The 20750-nt window shown below is 42.6% G+C and overlaps 1 protein-coding gene across 2 annotated transcripts in view; it reads right to left on the bottom strand.

Annotated features, from left to right (window-relative positions):
• The window catches only part of GRIN2A (glutamate ionotropic receptor NMDA type subunit 2A), a 342689-nt gene that overhangs the window by 54144 nt on the left and 267795 nt on the right, over positions 1–20750 (bottom strand). For both annotated transcript variants that reach the window (XM_010980055.3, XM_064478196.1), the window contains exons 7-11: positions 18495–18663; positions 18247–18400; positions 13451–13576; positions 9687–9916; positions 1528–1688 (exon numbers count right to left, since the gene is read on the bottom strand). In XM_010980055.3, the coding sequence (XP_010978357.2) occupies positions 1528–1688; positions 9687–9916; positions 13451–13576; positions 18247–18400; positions 18495–18663 (840 nt within the window). The remainder of the gene's footprint in view (positions 1–1527; positions 1689–9686; positions 9917–13450; positions 13577–18246; positions 18401–18494; positions 18664–20750) is intronic.

Raw genomic sequence — 20750 nt, 5'->3', positions numbered from 1 at the left:
ATGTTAGAATAACAGGGCCATGTTAGAATAACAGGGCCAAAAAACCTGAGTTCAGAAGTGAGGGTGATTGATAGAAGACAGTAGCTGGAAGGAGTGTGTGAGTGTGTGTGTGAGTGTGTGTGTGCGTGTGCGTGTGTGTATGGTGGTGGGTTGTAGTGATTGGTGACATCTTCTTAATTGACCTGGATGGTCAGACCAGTTTGGAGAAAGTCATCAAGCAATATATGTAATATTTGTATATTTTATGCATTTTTGTAATGCTTTTTAATAAAAGGTTTTAAAAAATCATTTCCAAACCAGAATAAGCAGTGTGTGAATGAGTTCTGGGTAAGTAATGGGCTCAATTTCTAAATAAATGCCGTCCCAGCCCCCGTCGAAATATCAAAGAGGTTCCAAAGAGACTGAAAAGACAATGCCATCAGCCAGAGCTCTTGGAAATTATGTAGCAAGCCAGGCCTGACGGCTGAGAGGGGCACGCTCTGCCCCACCAGACACAGAGCAGCAGCAGGGCCTTTGCAGTGCGCCCACGGAACAGCCAAGAGGAAGCGGCTGTGTCTTCACCCACAAGGAGAACGCACGGCAGCCCGTTGTCCTTGCCAGGAACCCTGACGACTGAGAGGGTCCACGTAAGTTCATTTTTTGGGATAAGCAAAAGAACTTTCCTTGTTAAACAAGCCCTTCAGTTAAAAGAGGATCATTTTTAATGGAACCTTTCCAAAAATGCATTCCACACATCCCTGACTTTTCAAAAAGTTGAAGAGTCCACGGAATAGAATTTAACCTTGACACCAAATAACACCACTAGCCATTAGGTCCTATCTCTGTCCAGGCACTGTCTGAAACGCTCTCCCCAAATTTTCTCTCTTAATCCTCATAAAACCCCTATGAATTAGGTCCTATCATTATTCCCACTCTGCATATGAGGCTGAGAGCTACTGAGTAACTGTCCAAGGTCCTAAATCGGTCTTCTGTTCACAGCTTCGGTCATTTCGCATATGCTCCCTCCACAATGCCGACAGGTGGATGGGAACGTTAGCTCTACCTTCAGAGACGCTGAGTTCTCACTGCTTTTCTCTCCACATTTCCCCTCTCTCCCTCTTCAATGTGATACTATTAGTTTTCACAGAAAGCTACCCCCCATAAATTCCTACCTAAAATCAGGTAAAAACCTATAGTTCTTTGTTTTTGTCACTTTAAATAAACTCCATCTCCCCAGATCTTCCTATTTGGCTAAACTATCCCAACGGAGTTGGACCAACCTCTTTATCCATTTAAGAAACCCCCTGGTTCTCTGCATTTCAAAGTGCCCTGGATTTGCTTTTTCTTAACACAACTCAGGAGGAAGCCTGGGATGCTTCTCAGATTAACAAAAGTAGCCCCCAACTGGCGACCTCCTTGACCAGCAGCTCCCCAGAACACACAGCAGACAGCGGGGGCAGACAAGCACCGAGCGAGGTGGGCAGGGTCATTTTCTGTAAGGCATGTCGACCGGCAGGCCTGCGGAGCAGAGGAAACCACCATCCTTACCCTGTTTTCAAGCTGACCAAGGCGTCTTCGACTCCCTTCTGATTGAATTTGGTCATGTACTGATGCATGTAAGGGTAGTTGTTCCGAATGTTTCTCTCCGTACTGCCGTTGGGCACCGTGCCAAACCGAAAGGGCGGGGAATAGTCGTGTGGTCTCTGAAACTGAAGAGAAAGAGAGAAAGAAGGAGGAGGAACAGGAAGAGTCAGCCACCAGTCCGCGTAGTGTCAGGAATTCAGCATGTGCGTGCGTCAGCACAGGACAGCAAACAACAACACAACAGCAACAACAAAGCAAACCAAAAAACCCATTCGTTTCTGTGCTTCCTTTCCACTTAGGCACATCTTCCACGGGTCTGTGAGCTCCAGAAAATCAGAGGCATTGTCTGTCTTGCTCCTTGCTGTTTCCCAGTGCCCAGCATTGGGCCTGGCTGGGTGCACAATAGATATTTGTTGGATTGAATTTTTCAGCCCCATTATAGAGACCAGCCTAGTGGGAGGCACACAGGCAGCACTCAGGAAGTGCTGGTTGAGCTGGAATGAAGGTGTGGCTTCAGTTCAGTTCATTTGTCCATTGTACCATGAAAATTTCTGTGATCCTCACCAATCACTCTCTTCTCTGAACTCTGTTTACAGTGACCTTCACCTCACCCAGAAAATGACCAAGGGGAGCAGAATCTGCCACCCCCCAAATATGCCTCTTTGGCAAATGGATTATTTGGGGGCTGGTTATTTAAGAAAAAGGAGAAGTTCTGAAAATTGAGTAGAAGTTACCCCTTTTGGAAGAGACAAAAGCTTACATTTGTAAGGGTGTCTTCCTCTCTGTCTCTGGAAGAGCAAGATGATGAAATCTCTAGAACCTCTTATTAGCGGGGAAGGCAGTGACTTAAATCTGCATCACAGCCATTCCCTTGTTCACTGTACTTTTCCTGGTCACCTCCCAGAACTGGCCCTTCCTCCCCAGCTTCCCCACCCCCATCCACCTATATCTTTCTTTTGTCTTCAGCTGAAGACAGTATTTAAACTGGAGGTTTGGCATATGTCGGGGGGTTAGTTTTCCTGGGTCCCTCCCATATATACAGGAGGTGCATACGTTATCAAACTTCTTTTCATTTTTCTCCTGTTAATCTGTCTTTTATTACAGGGGGTCTCCAGCAAGAACCTGGAAGGGTAGAGGGGAAATCACTTTTCTCCCCTTACAATGACTCTATGTTGTCATTCACTCATTCTCCATCCACTATTCATTCATTCACGCATGCATGCAGGCCACACTTACTGGGCAGCACAACACATTCCAGGCACAATGAAAGGGTCCATGAGCATCGTTGAGCTGAAGTCCGTGCTAACCATTAGCCTCCTGGAAATGCCTATGTGTTGTACGGCTCCTGAGCCTCCATAAAGTCTCACTGTCCCTGCTCCACTGGGCTCCCCTGATTGGCTGATACTGTCTGTAAAAGGGGTTCAGAACAGGCCTCCCAGAGATGTGACACTTTGGCACGTGAATTATTTTGAGCTGAAGGTAATCGACATCTTGTGGGCTCAAGAGAAACTTTTCCTACTCCCTTAAAGAATTAAACTGGGGGCCTTGCCCATTATGTTATTACCAGAAATAACATTTCATGACCTATGACAGGCAGATGTTTAATTACTGAACCTCTGCTCTTCTTATCATCCTGTGAATTACCCTCCTCCCCTCTGAAGCCCCAGCCCCCTACCCTATTCCTGAGCTCAGGGTGGCACATAGACCTCATGTTATCTGTCTGTTGCTGAACCTCTCATGTAGGCGGGGTTCCCTTACACATGAAATTAAATTAGATTTTCTCCTGTTAATCTGTCTCAAGTCAATTTAATTCGTAGATCGGGAAGAAGAACCTAGAAGGGTAGAGAAAAGTCTCCCTTCTCCCTGACATTTGATCAACCCAATCAGAGGAGGAGTCCAGAGAGCTGGGTCTGAGTCTCAGAAACACCATTAAAATTGAGAGGGCAGCACAAGGCAATAGCTACAAGTGTGAGCTCAGGTTCTCAGGTTACAGACTCGGGTTCCATCACACATAGACTGTGGGACTGCAGAGAAGGCACTTCACTTCCCACCGCCTCCACTTACTTCCATCTGCAGAGTGGGCAGCATGTCAGGACTCCCCCAAGGGCAGATCTAAAGTGATAATGCTTGTCAGTTCACTAGCATAGTGCCTGGAAGAGAGAGCAGGCACCCAAAGATAAAACTGTTCTTACTTTTCGTTTCTACCATCACCACGGGCACAAAGAGTCACCTGGGCCTCATTTTCCAACGAAATACGAAGTCTAGAACTAGAAAGTAATGACAGCAATGATGAATGCTTTTTGAGGACTTGCTTGGGGCCAGCACTGTGCCCAGAGCTTGACAAGTGTTGGGTCATTTAATACTCGCAACAGTTCTGCAAGGTAGCTAATCTTCCATGCACCACTTTACAGATGAGGAAACTGAGGCTCAGAGAAGTTACATGACCTACTTAAGATTACACTCCTTGCAAATAGCCAGGCCCTGGATTTCAAACCTCAGGTCTGTACTCTTATCATTCCTCAGAGACATCACTAGTGACCTCTCCTCTTGGGAAGGGCACCCAGCAAATCTCTGGCAGAACCAGGGCTGGAATCCAGACGTCTCCCTGACTTACAGGCCAGCATGTCTTCCACGGACCTGAGAACTGCTGGAGAAAGCGTCCAAGTTTACCCAAGAGTCAGACTGGTCACAAACATTCTTCCTTCCAGACTCACACTTCATTTCACTGTTAATTAAAATTTCCAGTTGAAAATCATTCCCCTTAAATTAGGCATGCTGCTTCCTAATAAGCAGCCACCACCGGATTTGGGGGAAGCGGCCATACATCGTCCAGATGAGAGCCTCCGGCTGGGTGCCTTGGACTGGGAATGTGTGAGAGTGTGCCTGTGTGTGTTTCAGCACGTAAGCGTGGACAGCGAAAGGCTCTTTGCACTCACTTTGCCAAGCAGCACCTCAACTCATCACCCAGAGAGGCGGAGGCACCAGCCCAGGCTCGTCTGCCCGGCAGCTGTCTGCTCTGGGGCACAGAGACAGCGGCGCTGTTCACAAATCCAGTCATTGTAGCAGCCACTCCCAATCTCCCAAGACATCTGATGGCCTATTTGCCTAACTGCCTTCCCCTTCACTCACCATCTGTAGCAGAGGAACCACATAGCTCTTTTAGATCCCCTTTCTTCCCTGCCTTCAGGTTTGCACAGCGATAGAGACAGAGATTCAGCCTCAGTGATGAATCTCCACCCTTCTCAGGCCTTGATTGTACCATCATAACCCACACTCAGTTCAGCTCAGCACCCAGATCCCGGAACCTTTCCCGCTAAACTAAAGGCCGTCAAACTTTTAAAAGCAGGACTCACAATATAGTTTCCCCCTCCTACCCTAGACACACACATGTATCACGTGCCAGAACTTACTCTTTCTACATGTGATGTTGTTCGTGATGTTCTACTTGTTGAATGGTCACAGCCCTTAGGTTAATTTCATGACTCCCTACAGAGGCTCGATTACAGTGTGAAAAATAGTTAGGGGCAAGGATGGCTCATCTCTGGGACCCCAGGGCCTAGCATCGAGGATACACACTGTGTTTCTTACAGGAATGACTTCTAGTGCAACTTTCTCCTAGAGAGTTCCGTGTACAGGCAGGAAGAAACGACGTGGGCTCCAGCCCGGAGTGGGGTGGTGAGAGGTCTCTGCTGTCAGCAAGACCACAGAGCAACACGATCACGCAGCCCAGAGTCAGCAGAACTCCTCCCAGCTCCACTTTCTCAAGGCTGCCCTCCTGGTTCATATTAACTGACTTTACCTGGCCTTTGGCTTAGAGAGCTTTTCTTCTGCCACTTTGGAACTGACTCATTTGGGGCAGTCGCTTATGCTCTCTGAGCCTCAGTTTCTGTATCTGTAAATTGGGGATTGCTTTTGCATTTAACCATAGAGTGTTTGAAAGAACGCCTGGCATGTGACAATGAATATATGTATGTTCATGTATAACTGAAAAATTGTGCTCTATGCTGGAATTCAACACAAAATTGTAAAATGACTATAACTCAATAAAAAAAAGTTTAAAAAAAAAAAGAAAGAACACCTGGCATGCCCTAAGGCTAGATACACATCACCTCATCACCAGCATGATTTTAGCCAAATAAAGGAGCCAGATTCCCTCCCATTTAGGGAGCAAAAGATCAGAGGATTGTATTCTAAATTTATTTTCTGTTCAGTATGTGGACAGGTCTGAGAGTCATTCCAGTGACTAAGTCATGGCAAGTGCTTTATGACAGAGGAACTAGAGCTGCCGGTCTGGGAAGTAAAACTTTTAGGAAAAATGTGGCAATTAATCAGGACACTTCTCTGTTCTTCTTATGAACCAAAAACTACACACTTATTAAAAATATCTGTCTTCTGTGGATATAAATAAGGAATGTCTGGTTGTTGGCACTCCTATTTCTCATAAGGTCTTCTCCCAGTGGTGAGCTCCACCTGCTTCTGGATATGGCACCAAACAGCCATGGCCCTTAAGAGGAAGGAGAGGCTGGGAGGGAGGCCTCCATTCAGTCAATAAGTTTGGTGGATGAGGATCACCCAGCACAACCCCACGAGACCACAGGCGTGGGCTCGTCCACGAGGGAAGCTCCCCGGATTCCCGCCATCGTTTTCACGAAAGGCCAGCTCAGTGCAGTAATGCTTCAGACCCCAGAAGTAAGAGAGGAATGATTTGAACTGGGCCATGATGATGGTAATGAGGAAGGGAAGGAGGGAGATGAAGAGGAGGAGTGGGGAGGAGCAATGGGACAGGGAGGAGGGTTGAGGAAAGAAGTGACATTTATCATAGGATTATCTACCATGTGACAGGCATGGGGTGAGGATTATTCCTACTCCTCATATCAACCTCGCCAGAATGGGACTAAAACCCACCTCTGTTAGGACGTTAAGTCTTGGGGATATCGACATACTGAAGGACATACAACCATTATATGGCAGGGTCAGGATTTGAACCCAGGTCCATTTGACCCCAAATACCATGCTGCTTTTCCCATTACATAATCTGCCTCCCAGAGATGGATTTCTCCTAACACAGTGATTCTCAACATTTTGGAAAGGGTCCCCACCAGCCTTCCAACTTTCTTTAATAATTCTTAGGGGAACATCTACTCATGAATTCACCTACTTAGAAGTTCACCCCAAGCTCCTCGGAGCACAGCACGGGCCCCAGAAGTCCTTCTTTTTCACAGCAAGCACTAATACTGCAAATGGCTTACAAGTATTGCCTGAGTTGTCACACAGGTATTCTTGATTAAAAAAAAAAAAAAAGACAAAAAACCCACTTGTGTACAGTATTAAAATAAACCGATTCAATATAGATTTTTATTTTGCATCCTTTCTTGTTGCATCTGCTATTAATCTTCTGGGAGCATTTAGCTTATTTACTCCAGGAATTTTGCTGTTTATCTAATTGTATCAAACATTTAATTACAAAAGCTATCTGCTTGCCTAGTGCTCTGAGCATGCAAACTGAGCTGTGTCTCACAAGGTGGTATCTGTTACTAGGTGTTTCCAAGTCAGAGAAGGTCAGTCAAGTTATTAGTGGTTCTAATTCGTTTTCCCACAAGCGTCGTGCTGTATCAGACCCAAAACTAGGTAGCAAGGGATTTTCCCCCCTTGCCATTGAAAATAGCAACAAAAAGCAAAATATGCAGCAAATTACTCTTCTTGAAAAACCTTCTCATCCAGAACATGGTCTCCCACTGCTTCTACCACACCTCCAGTCACTTCTAGGAATTAGACTTTTGCTCCCACAACGTGATGGAATCACACAGCAGTGCTTTGCATCTGTAGAGGATTTTACAGGCTACCAGGCACATTCATACTTGCAGCCTCCTTTCATCGTCACTCCAACTGTGATTCCCAAATTTTCAGAGAGGAGCTAGGAGGCACAGCAAGGTTACGTGAATATAAAGGCATCACACAGCTAGAACGTGGCAGGGAGGGAAAGGAACCCAGCTTCCCTGCCTCTGAGTGTGGGGCTTTATCTGCTGCCTCCTAGATGCCGTATGCTTTAGGTGAGCCAAGGAATTTGGTGAACATGATTCACTAAGGAAGGGCTCCAGGAGAAACCAGGAAGGAAATGGGGGAAGGAGCTTAGAGAAGCAGAGGAAGCCAACCAAAAAAAGTGTGACTATGGGCAAAGTCTTGGCCTCTGCCTGATCCCACGGGGAGCTCTGGAGAGTAAACTGCACCTCGGAGTTTGCCTAGAAGTAACAGAGAGCCGGGCTTTTGTCCTCTCACACTGGTGAGTCATTGGTTACAGGCAACTGAAAGATTTGGAGGAAATAAAAATATCCAGGCATTCGCCATTTCAGTGCGCCAAGGTAATCATCCTCTGAAGATCCCTAGTATGAGCCTTTGTCTGCAGGTGGGGCTGGGCACACACAGCTGGGAAAGAGATCCTAGGAGACCCAGGTGGGCTGCCTGCAGCGTCCAACACAGCATGTGTTTCTCATCCCATCAACAAGTGTGTCCTGAGCATCCACTAAATGCCAGGTAACTCTGAGATCCCCTTCCCCCAAGTCAATTTTAATCTCATCAGTTTTATCTCCGTATAGCACTTACTCCTGCCTGGAATTTTCTTCTCCATTACATTTACTCGTGTGTCATTTATTTCTTCCTACTGGAATTTCAGTTCCATGGGAGCACAAGCGCAGGCTACCAAGCTCACCAGAGTGACCAGGAGGACTCTCCCAAGAGGTGATATTTTCCCTAAGACCAGAAAGTTCAGGAGGAGCCAGTAATGAGAATAAAGGGGGCAGAGGACATAGCAAGTGCAAGGGCACTGTGGTTGGAAATACCCTTGGAGTGTTTAAGGAGCAGAGAGGGGGCCTCAGTGAGTGAGAGGGAGGGAACATATGGGGATGGGCCAGATAATTCTGGGCTTTGTCGCCATGACATAGAGACTGGCATTTACTCAAGTGCAATGGGGAGCCATCAGAGAGAAGCCAACCAGTCACAAGGAAGATGGTGCTTTTGTAAAGGTGACTCACCCAACCCCTCACCATGCCTCTGATGACAAACCTCTCTGTATCTCTTTCAACTAGAATGTAAGTCACGGATAAGCTGTGAAGGCTTTTCATGGACTGATTTTCTATTCAGCAGTTGGCTAATGAATGCCAAAAGGATATAGGCAGACTGATGTCAACAAGACATGCTAGTGAGATTTTATAAAGAGACAAATTATCCAAACACACAAGACAGAAAATCTTTGCCATGCTGCTATCCCCACACTGCTGAACTTAGCAAGTCAGGATTTGTTTCCTGACGTGGCAATTTCAATAGAAGGATGTACCCAGTTTACCTCTTTTCTGAATAGTTACTCACGCCCCACAGCCCTGGATGCACTGCAGTGGGGGAGGGAGAGAGCAGGTGCTACCACTCCTGTCTCAGTGATGCAGGAAGCACAGCCCCTCGAGGGAGGGCTGGAGACGTGTCTGGGTCAAAGGAACCAGTGGGAAATGAGAAAGCTCTCTGCTCCTTTCCTATGCCTTGAAGAAGTTTCAGGTGGATCGGTGATGGGGCTGATGGGGTACACAATAAAAAGGAGCTGTCGGTTTTGTCTCTGGGAAAGGCTTAGAGATGGCTTCTGTTTCCATGTCATAGAGGATGAATCCAGGCCGTGGAGTATATGAGACTCACACAAAGTCACAGAACTAGGAGGTCCCTGCAGCCTGGAGCACCCCCCCACCCCAAGTTTCTCCTCCTCCAAGGCTAGTGGCTCTTCTCCAACATCGTACTTCCTTCTTGACAAGGTGAGCTCCAGCCTAACCTCTACCCTGAGTCCCAGAGCCTCAGGAAGCACCATGAACAAGCCTGGATAAATATGAGAAATGACCATGGTGGGAAACTGTGCTTCCACATTAAATCTGGGCTCTTTAAGACTTAGGAGAATTCTGCTCCTAAAGCTTTAAAAATATGCCAATTTGAGTTAAGAAGGAAAAAAAAATCCTCTGGCTTTGTACTTTAGAGTTGACGGGTTTGGATGGTGGGGGAGAGCACTTGAGGTCAACCTGAATCACTTCGTTTGAGGGGAGGACATTTAAGATCAACCCCCTCAGGCAGGGGTGAAAGAAAGGTGGCCTTACCTTTTTGTCACTGAGGCCAGTCACTTGGTCCACAAACTCCTCCTGGATCATGAAAGCAGCCAGATTGGCTGTGTAGCTGGCCAGGAATATGACGGCAAAGAAGGCCCACACGGAGACCATGATCTTGCTGGTGGTCCCTTTAGGGTTCTGGACAGGCACGGAGTTGTTGAACACCAGGCCCCAAAGGAGCCATATAGCTTTCCCAATTGTAAAAGAAGGCCCATGGGGTGCTGCAAGCGACAGAAAGGACATTCTCAGCGCCTTCTCAAAATGTACACTTGTGAGTGTCTGGTAATTATGCGGTGGCCACCAGCATCACTGAAGGTTGCCAGAAGATGGAATTACATCATAGTGTGTCCCGTCACTGCCCCAGAACCACAGCCACAATGAGTCCTCTTTTCTTTAAACATTAGCATTCTTGCCACATTTCTTAAGAGAAAGAAAGGAAGGAAAGAAGGAAGGAAATAAGCAAGAAAGGAAGGAAGGAAGGGGAAGTCGTTATGCACAATGTGGGTTTGAATGAGAAGCAGTGCTATGACCTGTTTTAAATGTGGATTTGATTTCCACTTGGGAGAACCAATCTCCTTAAGAAATGTAAAGAGAGCCTTACAAAAAATACGTGCGTGGGGGCTGCTTCAGTATTCATTGGATGTGCCATCGTATAAAAATCATGCAATTCAGAGGGACTAATGTTTGATATTCTACTCCAATTGTCCCTAGCAACTGCTCCTGTTCAAACTCAGATGTAAAATGTGCACAATATAGGAATCAAACCAAACTAAAACACTCTCCAAATGGAGACATTAAGGAAGAGAACAATAGAGCTTAATTCTTCCAACACTTCACAGATGGAAGACATTTGGTTGCAGGGTCATGGAAAATGAACTCTGATATCACAGCATTTTTTCTCCCTCAGTGTTTCTTTGCAACAGCTATGTATCCCTTTTAAGATTCTTAAGTGTTCCTTGCAACAGACTTAACTAAAGAGGCAGAACAATATGCCAAAATTTATTAGGGAAGGGAATATTCAGGCTGTAAACCACACATGTTAAGGCTTTCAAGTCTTTTTGTGCAAGGGAAAAAAATCAATTTATGCCCTCATCTCATGGGAAAGGGGTCTTCCTTTAACAGAAGGTTAATTTTTATGTCATTTAAGTAAATGAAGATATGAAAAAATGATCCACTCAAACTTCAACTGGCAATGCACACAGAGTAGGCAATAAATAAAGTGGCAGAAGTGAAACCAGATTGATGAAAGTTATGAAGTTCTGGGCAGGGAGCCTGGCTGGGAAGCAAGCTTTCTGCACATGAGAGGCCACACACAGGCTTACAATATCCACACAAAGCACATTAAAGAGAAGGCAATCCATTCCATTATTCTTAATCTCAAACTCTCCTCTTTCTCTTTGCCTAGTTTTATGATCTTCTGGGCTTATTCCCAAGAGGCTGAGAACTCTTAGTAAAAAATAATTAAAGTCAATCCAGTTAACTTCATGAACTACTTAATTTTATTAGGGATGCATGTTGATCAGCAGCGACAGCTATTTGGGAATCAGAACTGGGCTGTTGCAAGGGAGCTGTCCTAGACATGCAGGAATTCCTGATTCATGGATACTATTACAGGGCCATATAATTTTCCCCATAAAGGACAATGAAATGTAGCAGAAAACTATTTTGTACCAGGAAACAAGTAGCTGTCATTTCCTGGGAGTTTCCATGTGCAGGTGAGCAGAAAACAAAAAGCCTCCAGGTAACGGGAGGACCAGGGGGTTTGCAGGCTAGAGTCCTTCCTTCACGATAGATTTCTACTGCATGCTTCAGCCAAAGGAGAAACTATTGCACAGGACAGCCTCTGCATTACTTTTTCTCTTCCAAGATATATTTTAAAAATCTATCTGCTTATCTCAACCTCCATTACCTCCATCCAAGTCCAAACCCCTGTAATTCTTTCTCTTAGAAAACTCGAACACCTTCCTAAGTGGCCTCCCTCCTTCCACTGCTGCTCACCCCTCCCATCAACTTCATAGATAATGACTCTTACCGGTACATAGAAAGTGACCTGCCCCATTGTACAGGTTTCATCTTCTGCCTCTCCCCTGCTGTTGCATTTTGAAAAAAACCTTCACTGCTTACCACAGTCAACAGTGTACCCCTCTGATGTCATCTTCTACCACCTGTTTATCTCACTCACACTCTTCTGTTTTTTGAGCATACCAAGTTTGATTCCATGCCAAGGCCTTTGTATGTGCTGTTCCCTCTACATGGAATACTTTTCTCTCAGTTTTTCATAGGATTGAATCCTTCTTACACTCCAGGTCTCAACTCACATGCCATCTCTTCCTAAAGCCCTTCCCTGCTTGACCATCTTATTTAAGAAGTACCCACATCCCAATGCTTCATTTTGGGTTATTTTTTTTTCCTTCTTCTTGAGATTTATTGTAATCTGGGATTATTCATTTATGTGTCTACATGTTGTCTCCACAATAAATTCTCAGTTCCCCAAGGGTCAGGAAGTCTCCATCCAATTTACCATGTTATCCCATTGCTCTAGTACAATGCCTGGCACATAGTACCCACTCAATAAATATTTATTGATTAAATAAATGCATGAATTCACAGACAGCACAAACTCTGATTTTGCAAATGTAAATATCTACTCTCCTACAGCATGATCACTCACAGAAAACTACCTCAGGACCCACTCTGTTGGGAAGCCTCTTGCTAGTTAGTTGCATTGTCCTTTTAGTGAAAGGCTGGTAACTCTCCCATTTAAACACAACATGATTATTGACAGCATTTTTACTAGGTTTGTGTGGTGGCATGTGATTTATGTAGTAATCACTACTTTTCAATGGTTAAAAAGAGATGAGGGGATTTCAACAAAACTAAATTCCTACTAGATCCCCATGACCTGTTTGTTGGCTGTTCCCAATAGTAAATCTTCCAAGCAAAAAGAACATGTGGCAAATTAAAGTGCCTTGTTTTTGAATGACTGTATCTTGAAGATCTGCTGTCTTCCATGGTTTCAAGTCATTTTTCAAGAAAGAGGTTTGGTCCTGGCACTCTTCTGATACCACCCACTTAGAAGGTGTTGTGCATTGAGAAAAATTCACTCAAAATGGTGTAATGTGTTTTTATATATGGTATGAATACTGGCTTGAGTGGGAGTCTCTTAATAACTCATAGCCAGTGAATACCCCCCAATTCAATTTTCTACCTACTGATTGCCACTTTATCAAGTATGATGCACTAAGGTCGGACACTGCCAAGAGGAAAATGTAACTGTTTGGGGAAAATCACCATTTTATAATTATATTTATCATCAAATGAATGAGAGCATGATTCAGTAGTTTGGAGAATATTCTTAAGCTAGATTCTATAAAACCATTTTCTTTGTGTAAACTGAAGTTGAGACTCACTAGCAGTTTTAACACTGCTCTTGATGCACATGTTTTAAATTAATGGGCAGAAAATCTTCAAATTTGCTTTCTCAACAAGTATCAGTAGTTTTCACCTAACGACTATTAACTCCACGTTATAGCAAAATGTAAAAAAAAGTTCCACTTTTAAGTTTTATTCTTCTTTTCCATTGAAGTGAATAACCCATACTCGTACGGGATTGCAAGTAATATCAATGACCCAGCACCATTTATATGACAGTATAGCAGGGCAAGGTAGGGCAATATGTTCTAACTCTGAAATCTTCACTGGAAGTAAATTAAATAGCATCAACTTTCAATCATGAAGTATGAAGGCGGTCTCACCTTTCCCTTTGGCTAAGTTTCTGTTGTACCCAACAGGACTGAAGTACTCAAACACAAAGACCGCAATGGCGGAGACAATAAGCAGCATCACGAACATCATCACCCAGACGGAGGCGCTGAATGGTTCTGCAGGCAAAGGAGCCAGGAAAAAGGAAACACGGTCAGTTAGCTCCTCCCCACAACCAGGACTAGCAGGAAGCCCACAGGTCCACTGGCAGACTCACTGAGGAACCTACTCTGATGTGAATCTGTCTGGTCATTCAAAAGAAGCTAGTCATTCTTTATTCACACATTTAAACTGTTCTCTATTCTACACAGCATTTGACATATTTTATAAGGCTGCATATAGTGGGATAAAAATAGAGAAAAGCATATGATGTTTTACAAATCAGGCCAAGGATAATAAAGACAAAATGGAATGATAAGACCAAGGGAGAATGTTAGAATGCAAATAAAGAGGCCACAGGGTCCTATATAATGACAGAATCATCCAGGGGACCAAAGCTAAGGAGAAACAAGACTAGACTCTAATAGTCAACCATAACTCTCCTGCAAATCAGCTTGAGTTTTATTTTTATTTTCGTTTTTATCTTATCATATTGGAGGGATGATGTGCAGAAAATTTCAGAAGTAAAGGGAAAATTATAACCTGCTAGAAAAGGATCATAAAGTCATGGGGTTGACAGGAATATTGGAGGGTCATAGTCTGCCCCCACTACTACCACTCTCTCCATTTCACCTTCTCCTCTAGACAGATGAAATCTCTACAATTTAAACATTTTTTGATGTTGGTAATGGGCTTAGATGTAATTGAAAAGTCATTTGAGAATATTACATTCACACAATAATTCAATGAAAAAGCATCACTTAAAGAGTAGAGGCAATGAAGTAGTAGATGAATAGATGGTTATTTCCCCCCAAAATAGTTTTCATCAGTTCATTTTCATGCGGATGTCTCAGAAGGGCAGGCCAAGACACAGGGTTCTAAATCTTAGATCACTTTAGAATGGTAACAGATATTAGGTAAAATGAATATTTTTATTCAAACTGATTGAGGATATGAAAGTGAGCTGGATGGAGTCATATTATCCATGTATAACATAGATTTGCTAGAAAATCAACAGAGACTAAAAATTTTAAATGAACATAGCTCCATCTGAATGCATCATTGGGAAGAAAGTGCCCTTGAGCAAACATTTTCTGAGAAGAAAATATAAAAAGCCCAATAATTCTTGAAGAGTAGATATTTTATTATTTTTAAATTGTTTTCTCCAATGAATCTAGTAATCATCATAAAGAACTAGGCTGATAGCAGGCCACCTTTTTATTCAAGTCTGTGACTACTTAACATAGCTAGAGGTCATCACAAATTCCAATTTAATAAGCTTAATATATAATGAGGAAATAGTATGTCTGAAGCTTTAACCGTATGGGATAATTTAAAAACTTGAAGGAATACCTTGTAATGCAGTTTTGATGGTGCAAATATGTTAAAAAGCAACAGGTAACAACACAACTTATTTAATTTAAATAACACAGGATGAGCTTTACGAAATCAATAAGACTACAACTGAAATTAATGTTAGTTAAATTTGACTTGAGTACGAACAATATCATGTCCCTAAAATCATAGCAATTTGGTAATGAGGTATATCCAAAAAGGAAGAGAAAAAAAAGAAGAACAATTAGAAGATTAAAAATTACTTAATATTCAGGAATAGAGATGTTACAGTAATTTGTCAAGCTGGGTGAACTAATGGCATAGTGTGTCTTACCAGAGGAGGATCACTGTAGTGAATAAAGGAGCATATACATGTAAAGCATTTGGTGGCGTGCATGCACACTGTATACACACGATAAATTAAATGGAATAGCTGTTTGAGTCCATGGTTAAAGCCAAAATTGGTGGTGGTGGTGGTTGTTGTGATGGTGTGCTGTCCACGGTCCTGAAAAAGGCACCCGTATTTAAAGCAAGCATGCTTATTAATCCGATAACTCCTTTTCTCTGCAGGTTATGATGCCATTATTAAAAATATTAGAGGAAACCTTTACTGAATTCTTCTATTCACATGTCAGAATCTGTAAGCCTGCAGTGGACTTCATTAGGCACTTGATAAATCCTAGCCACTAACTCCTCAGAAAATCAGATGGAAACTGATGAAGAAACTGGCCCCAGATATTTTCTCATTTGGAAGTGACAACATCTGTCCCTTGAGCTGTGAGCATGGTGCAGAGATTCTGCTGCAGTATTTTGGTTTTAGCAAGTGGTACCTATGAGTGCCAAGAAGGATGGCTGTTCTCAGACACTACACCCCCCACCCCACAACAAAGAAAATCATTAGAACAACGGTGAACTGCTGTCTGTAGTGTCTAAGATGTAACCCAGAAATATTTTTAGATAGCTCTGGATTACACCCTCTACTGACTTAAAACAGATTCAACATCTGTCCAAGAAGGAACCTCAATCTAGGGAGAGATTTCAGCTCAGTATTTCTTTGGCTCAAAGTCTCCAGCCTGCTTGGAAAGTCTGTAGAATTAACTGAATGGAAATATTGTGAGAGATGTCATACCTGTCCTTGAAGAGTCGCTGGTTACATTTTACACAAAATCTCAGAGGCATTACCTGCGAGTGTTTCCAATGTGAGTTAATGGAGTTTGCGGAGGAGAGAGAATAGGAAATAATAAGAGCAATGCAATCAGATTTTGAATGTTTGGCTCTTCCAGATGACTGAGCCAGTGAATGGAAAAATGTAGCTTAGCATGGTTCATTATGACTTTCAAAACCTGCAGATAATGACCATAAATAAGGGGGTGCACAGTCAATCGAATAGGGATATAATTTAGTGACTAGGAAAAATATTAAACCTACAGTGTAAAAACAGCTTTGAAAATAGTTTCCTCTGGCTACAATTTATTTTATTTTTAAAGATACAGTAGAAGAGTAAGGGGAAAAGAGGTTTAGCTAAATTTAGCAAAAATACTTGACTTTTATGGAAATGTTCTACTAATGCAGATAAGATAAAAATCTACAGAAATTGAGTTGAGGCCAGATTCAGTATCAGTGACCCATATTTGTGAGACAAGTCAATTGATATTTTTTTTCTCTCTGATTGAACTGGACAAAAAATTCTCCCTAGCTCACTAAGGAGATGAGTGGACAACTTGTGGTAAGAAACAGATCTCTATTACTTCCATGAACTCACTTCCTCCAACCCTTTCTTAATTAACCTCCAGGGCCAAAAATCTCTGTTAGAGGGTCTGATAGGAAATGGGGAAAAATGATTAGGTGTGCTAATGAGTGAGAGTATATGCAATAATTATTAACATTCTGCTCTTGTTGTCAATATCAGTCTGTCGCATTTGTCATGATATCCTGAGCCTCCTTATTAAGATGTGGGCATCATTATTCATCAGACACAGTAACAAAAGGAACACAATGAGTTGTGTATTTGTCAAGGTCCACATTACTCCAACAAAGGTTACCAAAATTGAAGCAAGTGCAAAATCAAATCCAGTGAGTGATAAGGATTTCAACAGCTTAAATGGATTATCAAAAATGAAAAGAGTAAATCCATATGTCTCTGTGAGTAAGGCGGTATCTAAAATCCTGTTAGTCAACATTTCCGCTCAGGAGAATGAAGCATAGAACATTTCACTGGATGCTAACACGACATATAAATGAAGATAGTGGAAGAATAAGACTACTGGCTTGGAGTTGGTGTCTACAAATTGGCTCTAGTCTACAGTACCAGCTCCCTAATAAACAAAGGTTGTTTTTTGTTTGTTTGTTTGTTTGTTGTCTTTGGAAAAGCATAAGAAATTTAATTGACCTTAATCAAACTGTTTTCTCTCTCTCTCATGCATTTTTCTTCTAGGGGGTCAATGACTGTCTTAACCTTCTCAAATTGGGACAAGCCCACTGAAACGGGAATGCCAAGGGGGAGTTAATCTGAATTCCATGATCTTCAAGATAGCCATTGTCAAAAACCATGTATGATAACAAAACAATCAACACAATGATTTCCTTTAAATAAAAGATAAATAATGCTTGGCTATGTTCCATGCAGTTTCAACTACCCTGGCCAGGCTACCTAATGCATATATGTTTACAATGCTAAAGAATACCAGAGGATAGAAAAAAGTAGATCCACCTTGCATTAAAAAACAAACAATTTTTATGTAAGAACATAAATTTATGAAATAGTTAAAAGGAGAGTAAGAAGAATTTCTTCCCTTATAAACCATTCAGCTTAACGGATAGTCACATTTCAAACATGATTCCATTAATTTTAAAACTGTGTGTCCTCTTCAGACTGCTTCCATTTTGTTTATCAGAGAACTGGTATAAACCACTGCACAGTCATCATTATTTTCCCTCTTACATCCAGTAAATAAATGACTGTCATTCGAGTGAGGGATGGAGGCTGGGTATGCGGCTGCTAAATAAAAGTTTATGGGCTGATTTAAATTAACTCTGGACAGACAGGTTTATTTTTTAAATGTTTTCGAGGCTCTAAGCAGCATATCTACTAATCTACATTCTACACCATTAAGGCCAGTATCTGAATATGTGGTGGTTGTATTTTTAGCAGATATTTCCAAGTTAGAGATACATGAAACATGTTAACTGGGGAGAAATTGGGATAATTCAAATGCAGCATGCTCTCAATATGCTTATGTGGTTATGCTTAAACGTAACTTAACAAGGTCCTATCTGGTTCTATCTTTTGAGCAAATAAAACAAAATGCCTGTAATTCCTCACAGGAAGGCAACAATGTCAACGAAGTCCACATACCTAGAAAAGCAGAAGGTGAGACAGTGCCGTTGCTTCTTGAAACCATGACACTGATCCCTGTCTCCACAAAGGGCACAGAGAAGTCCACCACTTCAGAACGTTCCTCGTTGATGGTGAGTGAGCCAACTGCCATGACTGCCCGCTGATAGACCACCTGGACACAAGGTGCAAAGAGGATCATCCTTACTCACCCTTCCCACCATCCCTGAGGACCTTGGACCCGAAGTCTGGATGAAAAGATGACTTACCTCACCAATCATTCCATTCCACACATTGTTGACTTTTTTGCCATGCTTCCCATTAGTCACCAGGTAAAGGTCATAGGTAAACTTCACCGTCCTGGAAAGCTTCTTTAGGATATCGATGCAGAACCCCTTGCAGCATTTTTTAACGTTCATGCCCTCATTGGTTGAATTGCTGCAGAGAAAAAAAAAATCCCAAGACGGTAGAATATTAGTACTGCACAATGTGTTCACAATCATTATCTACACTCTTCTTCTATTTTTCTCATGGGAAATTGAGGCTCAAAATGAGGAAGTGGCTTTTCCAAGGACACGCAGTTGGTTCATGACAACAAAAGCAGAAAGCGTTCTTCATTAGGACAGTAATTGCAATGACAGGTAACATTTATTGAGTGACTACTGTTGGCTATGCACTGTGATAAATGCTTTATATTCATTGTTGGATTGATCTTCATGCCATTTCTCCTAATTAGGTAGTATTCATACCCCAAGGACAGAGATTAGAGTTACTACCTCTTATTTTGAAATGTTTATAACACATACAACCTTTTTAGACCAGAGTTTACTCGTCTGATCTAAATCGAATTATAAAAACATATTGGAAAATGGGAGAGGAGGATGTGAAATTATTAGAAGAAGGAAAGTTTTGCTTTATCCTGTCATTACAGACAGAGGTCGGCAACCAAAGGGAAGAAGGAAGAGTTCCTTACTTGGGAAAGGTATTTTCCTTACTGATGAAAACTTCTCAGCTAAGAATCAGGAGACCTGGGGTCTACTCTGTGCCTCAGTCCATGGACTTAATGCCTCTTGATCGAGTCATCTGTCAAACGAGGGCTCACTCATAACATTTTCCCTCCCTACCTACATGGCAGGAAGCATAAAAGTTGACATTATTAAATAGCAATGTCCTTGATCAGGAAGAAGTCCTATTCAAACACAGAGGGTAGTGCTGTCTTAAAAGCTATAATCCACCAAGGTTACATTTGTCGTTTTGTGCCAGCCACCTTGCTTTATTTACTTGACCAGGTCATACTCAAAAGACACCCACAAAACTCAGAAATGCCTTTAAAAGGGAAGGAAACAGGGGTCTTCCCAACTGATAGCAAAGACTACTTAAACAACTCCTGCAGGAAGATCAAGACCTCTGGGCAACACACTTGGTTCCACCTTGCCCTGGGGCATTCCATTAGCACCATGCTCTGATGTCGAGTCACGCATGTCCTAGGAGATGTGCTGTTTGATTATTCCATTGTTGGCACATCTATGCTGTTACCTAAGCACTGAAATAATGTTTCTGGAAGTCTAACAGCATAACTGGAAAATACTTAACGTTTCCATATCATATGATAAAAGTAGGTTACATAGTGATCCATACAGAATAGTCATAGCTATATAAAAACAGATGAGCTTATGAAGTATCTGGATGGAAAGACAGTGAAATATGAAGCATAGCCATTTTTGAATGGTGAGAAATGTTTTTTTCTTTTTCCCATACTTTTAGTTTTTTTCCCCAGATTATCTGCAGTGAGTATGTACTACATATATAACTGTATACATACACATGCATTAAGCATCACTGGAATGTATCTATATCTAAGAACGTGGACAGGTTTGATAATATAACTTTGGGTAATGGAAGTAGGTTGCAGAATGGTAGATTTTTTTCAATGCTTTCTTTATCTCAGGATCACAGATCACCTGTCCTGAATCACTGTCTTCACCACTGCCCTCTCCTATCTTGTCCCTGATCTTTGTTCAACCAGCCTGCGTCTGCCAGCCAGGACCACCATGGAAACTTCACTCTCCAGCCTAGAGGCTACTCTGACCTTGCTGCCCTCAGCTTGGGGGCTGCAGGAGGCCACAGATGCATATGTTTACATATCATGATCGGTGGACTTAACTCTGTAGTATCACAAGAAGGAGGTACCTTCCCTCTCTCCATCAATTTCCCAGAGCAGAAGGGGACAGGCTGGAGTTACAACTGCCAAAACCATGATAGAAATATCCCCTAAGTACATTAACTTAATGGCACGTCCAAATGTGATTACTTTCTGGGTATCTGTGGCTTTTTGAAAAAAGTGCCCAAATCAAATTCTCCCTTTTCCTTCTTGGCCAATATAGGCCGAGCATCGATGCCTCTTTAACCATCTCTTTCCATTTGCAACCCCTTCCCTCTCTGCTCCTTCCCTTCTATTACAGCCTCTTCCTTCAGCTACTCAAGATTCCTTGGAGACTTTGCACAGGAGTTCCAAATGCCCCAGG

The sequence above is a fragment of the Camelus dromedarius genome, chromosome 24 (assembly GCF_036321535.1).
Source record: "Camelus dromedarius isolate mCamDro1 chromosome 24, mCamDro1.pat, whole genome shotgun sequence".
Taxonomy (NCBI): Eukaryota; Metazoa; Chordata; class Mammalia; order Artiodactyla; family Camelidae; genus Camelus; species Camelus dromedarius.
This window is presented reverse-complemented; position numbering and strand designations above follow the sequence as displayed.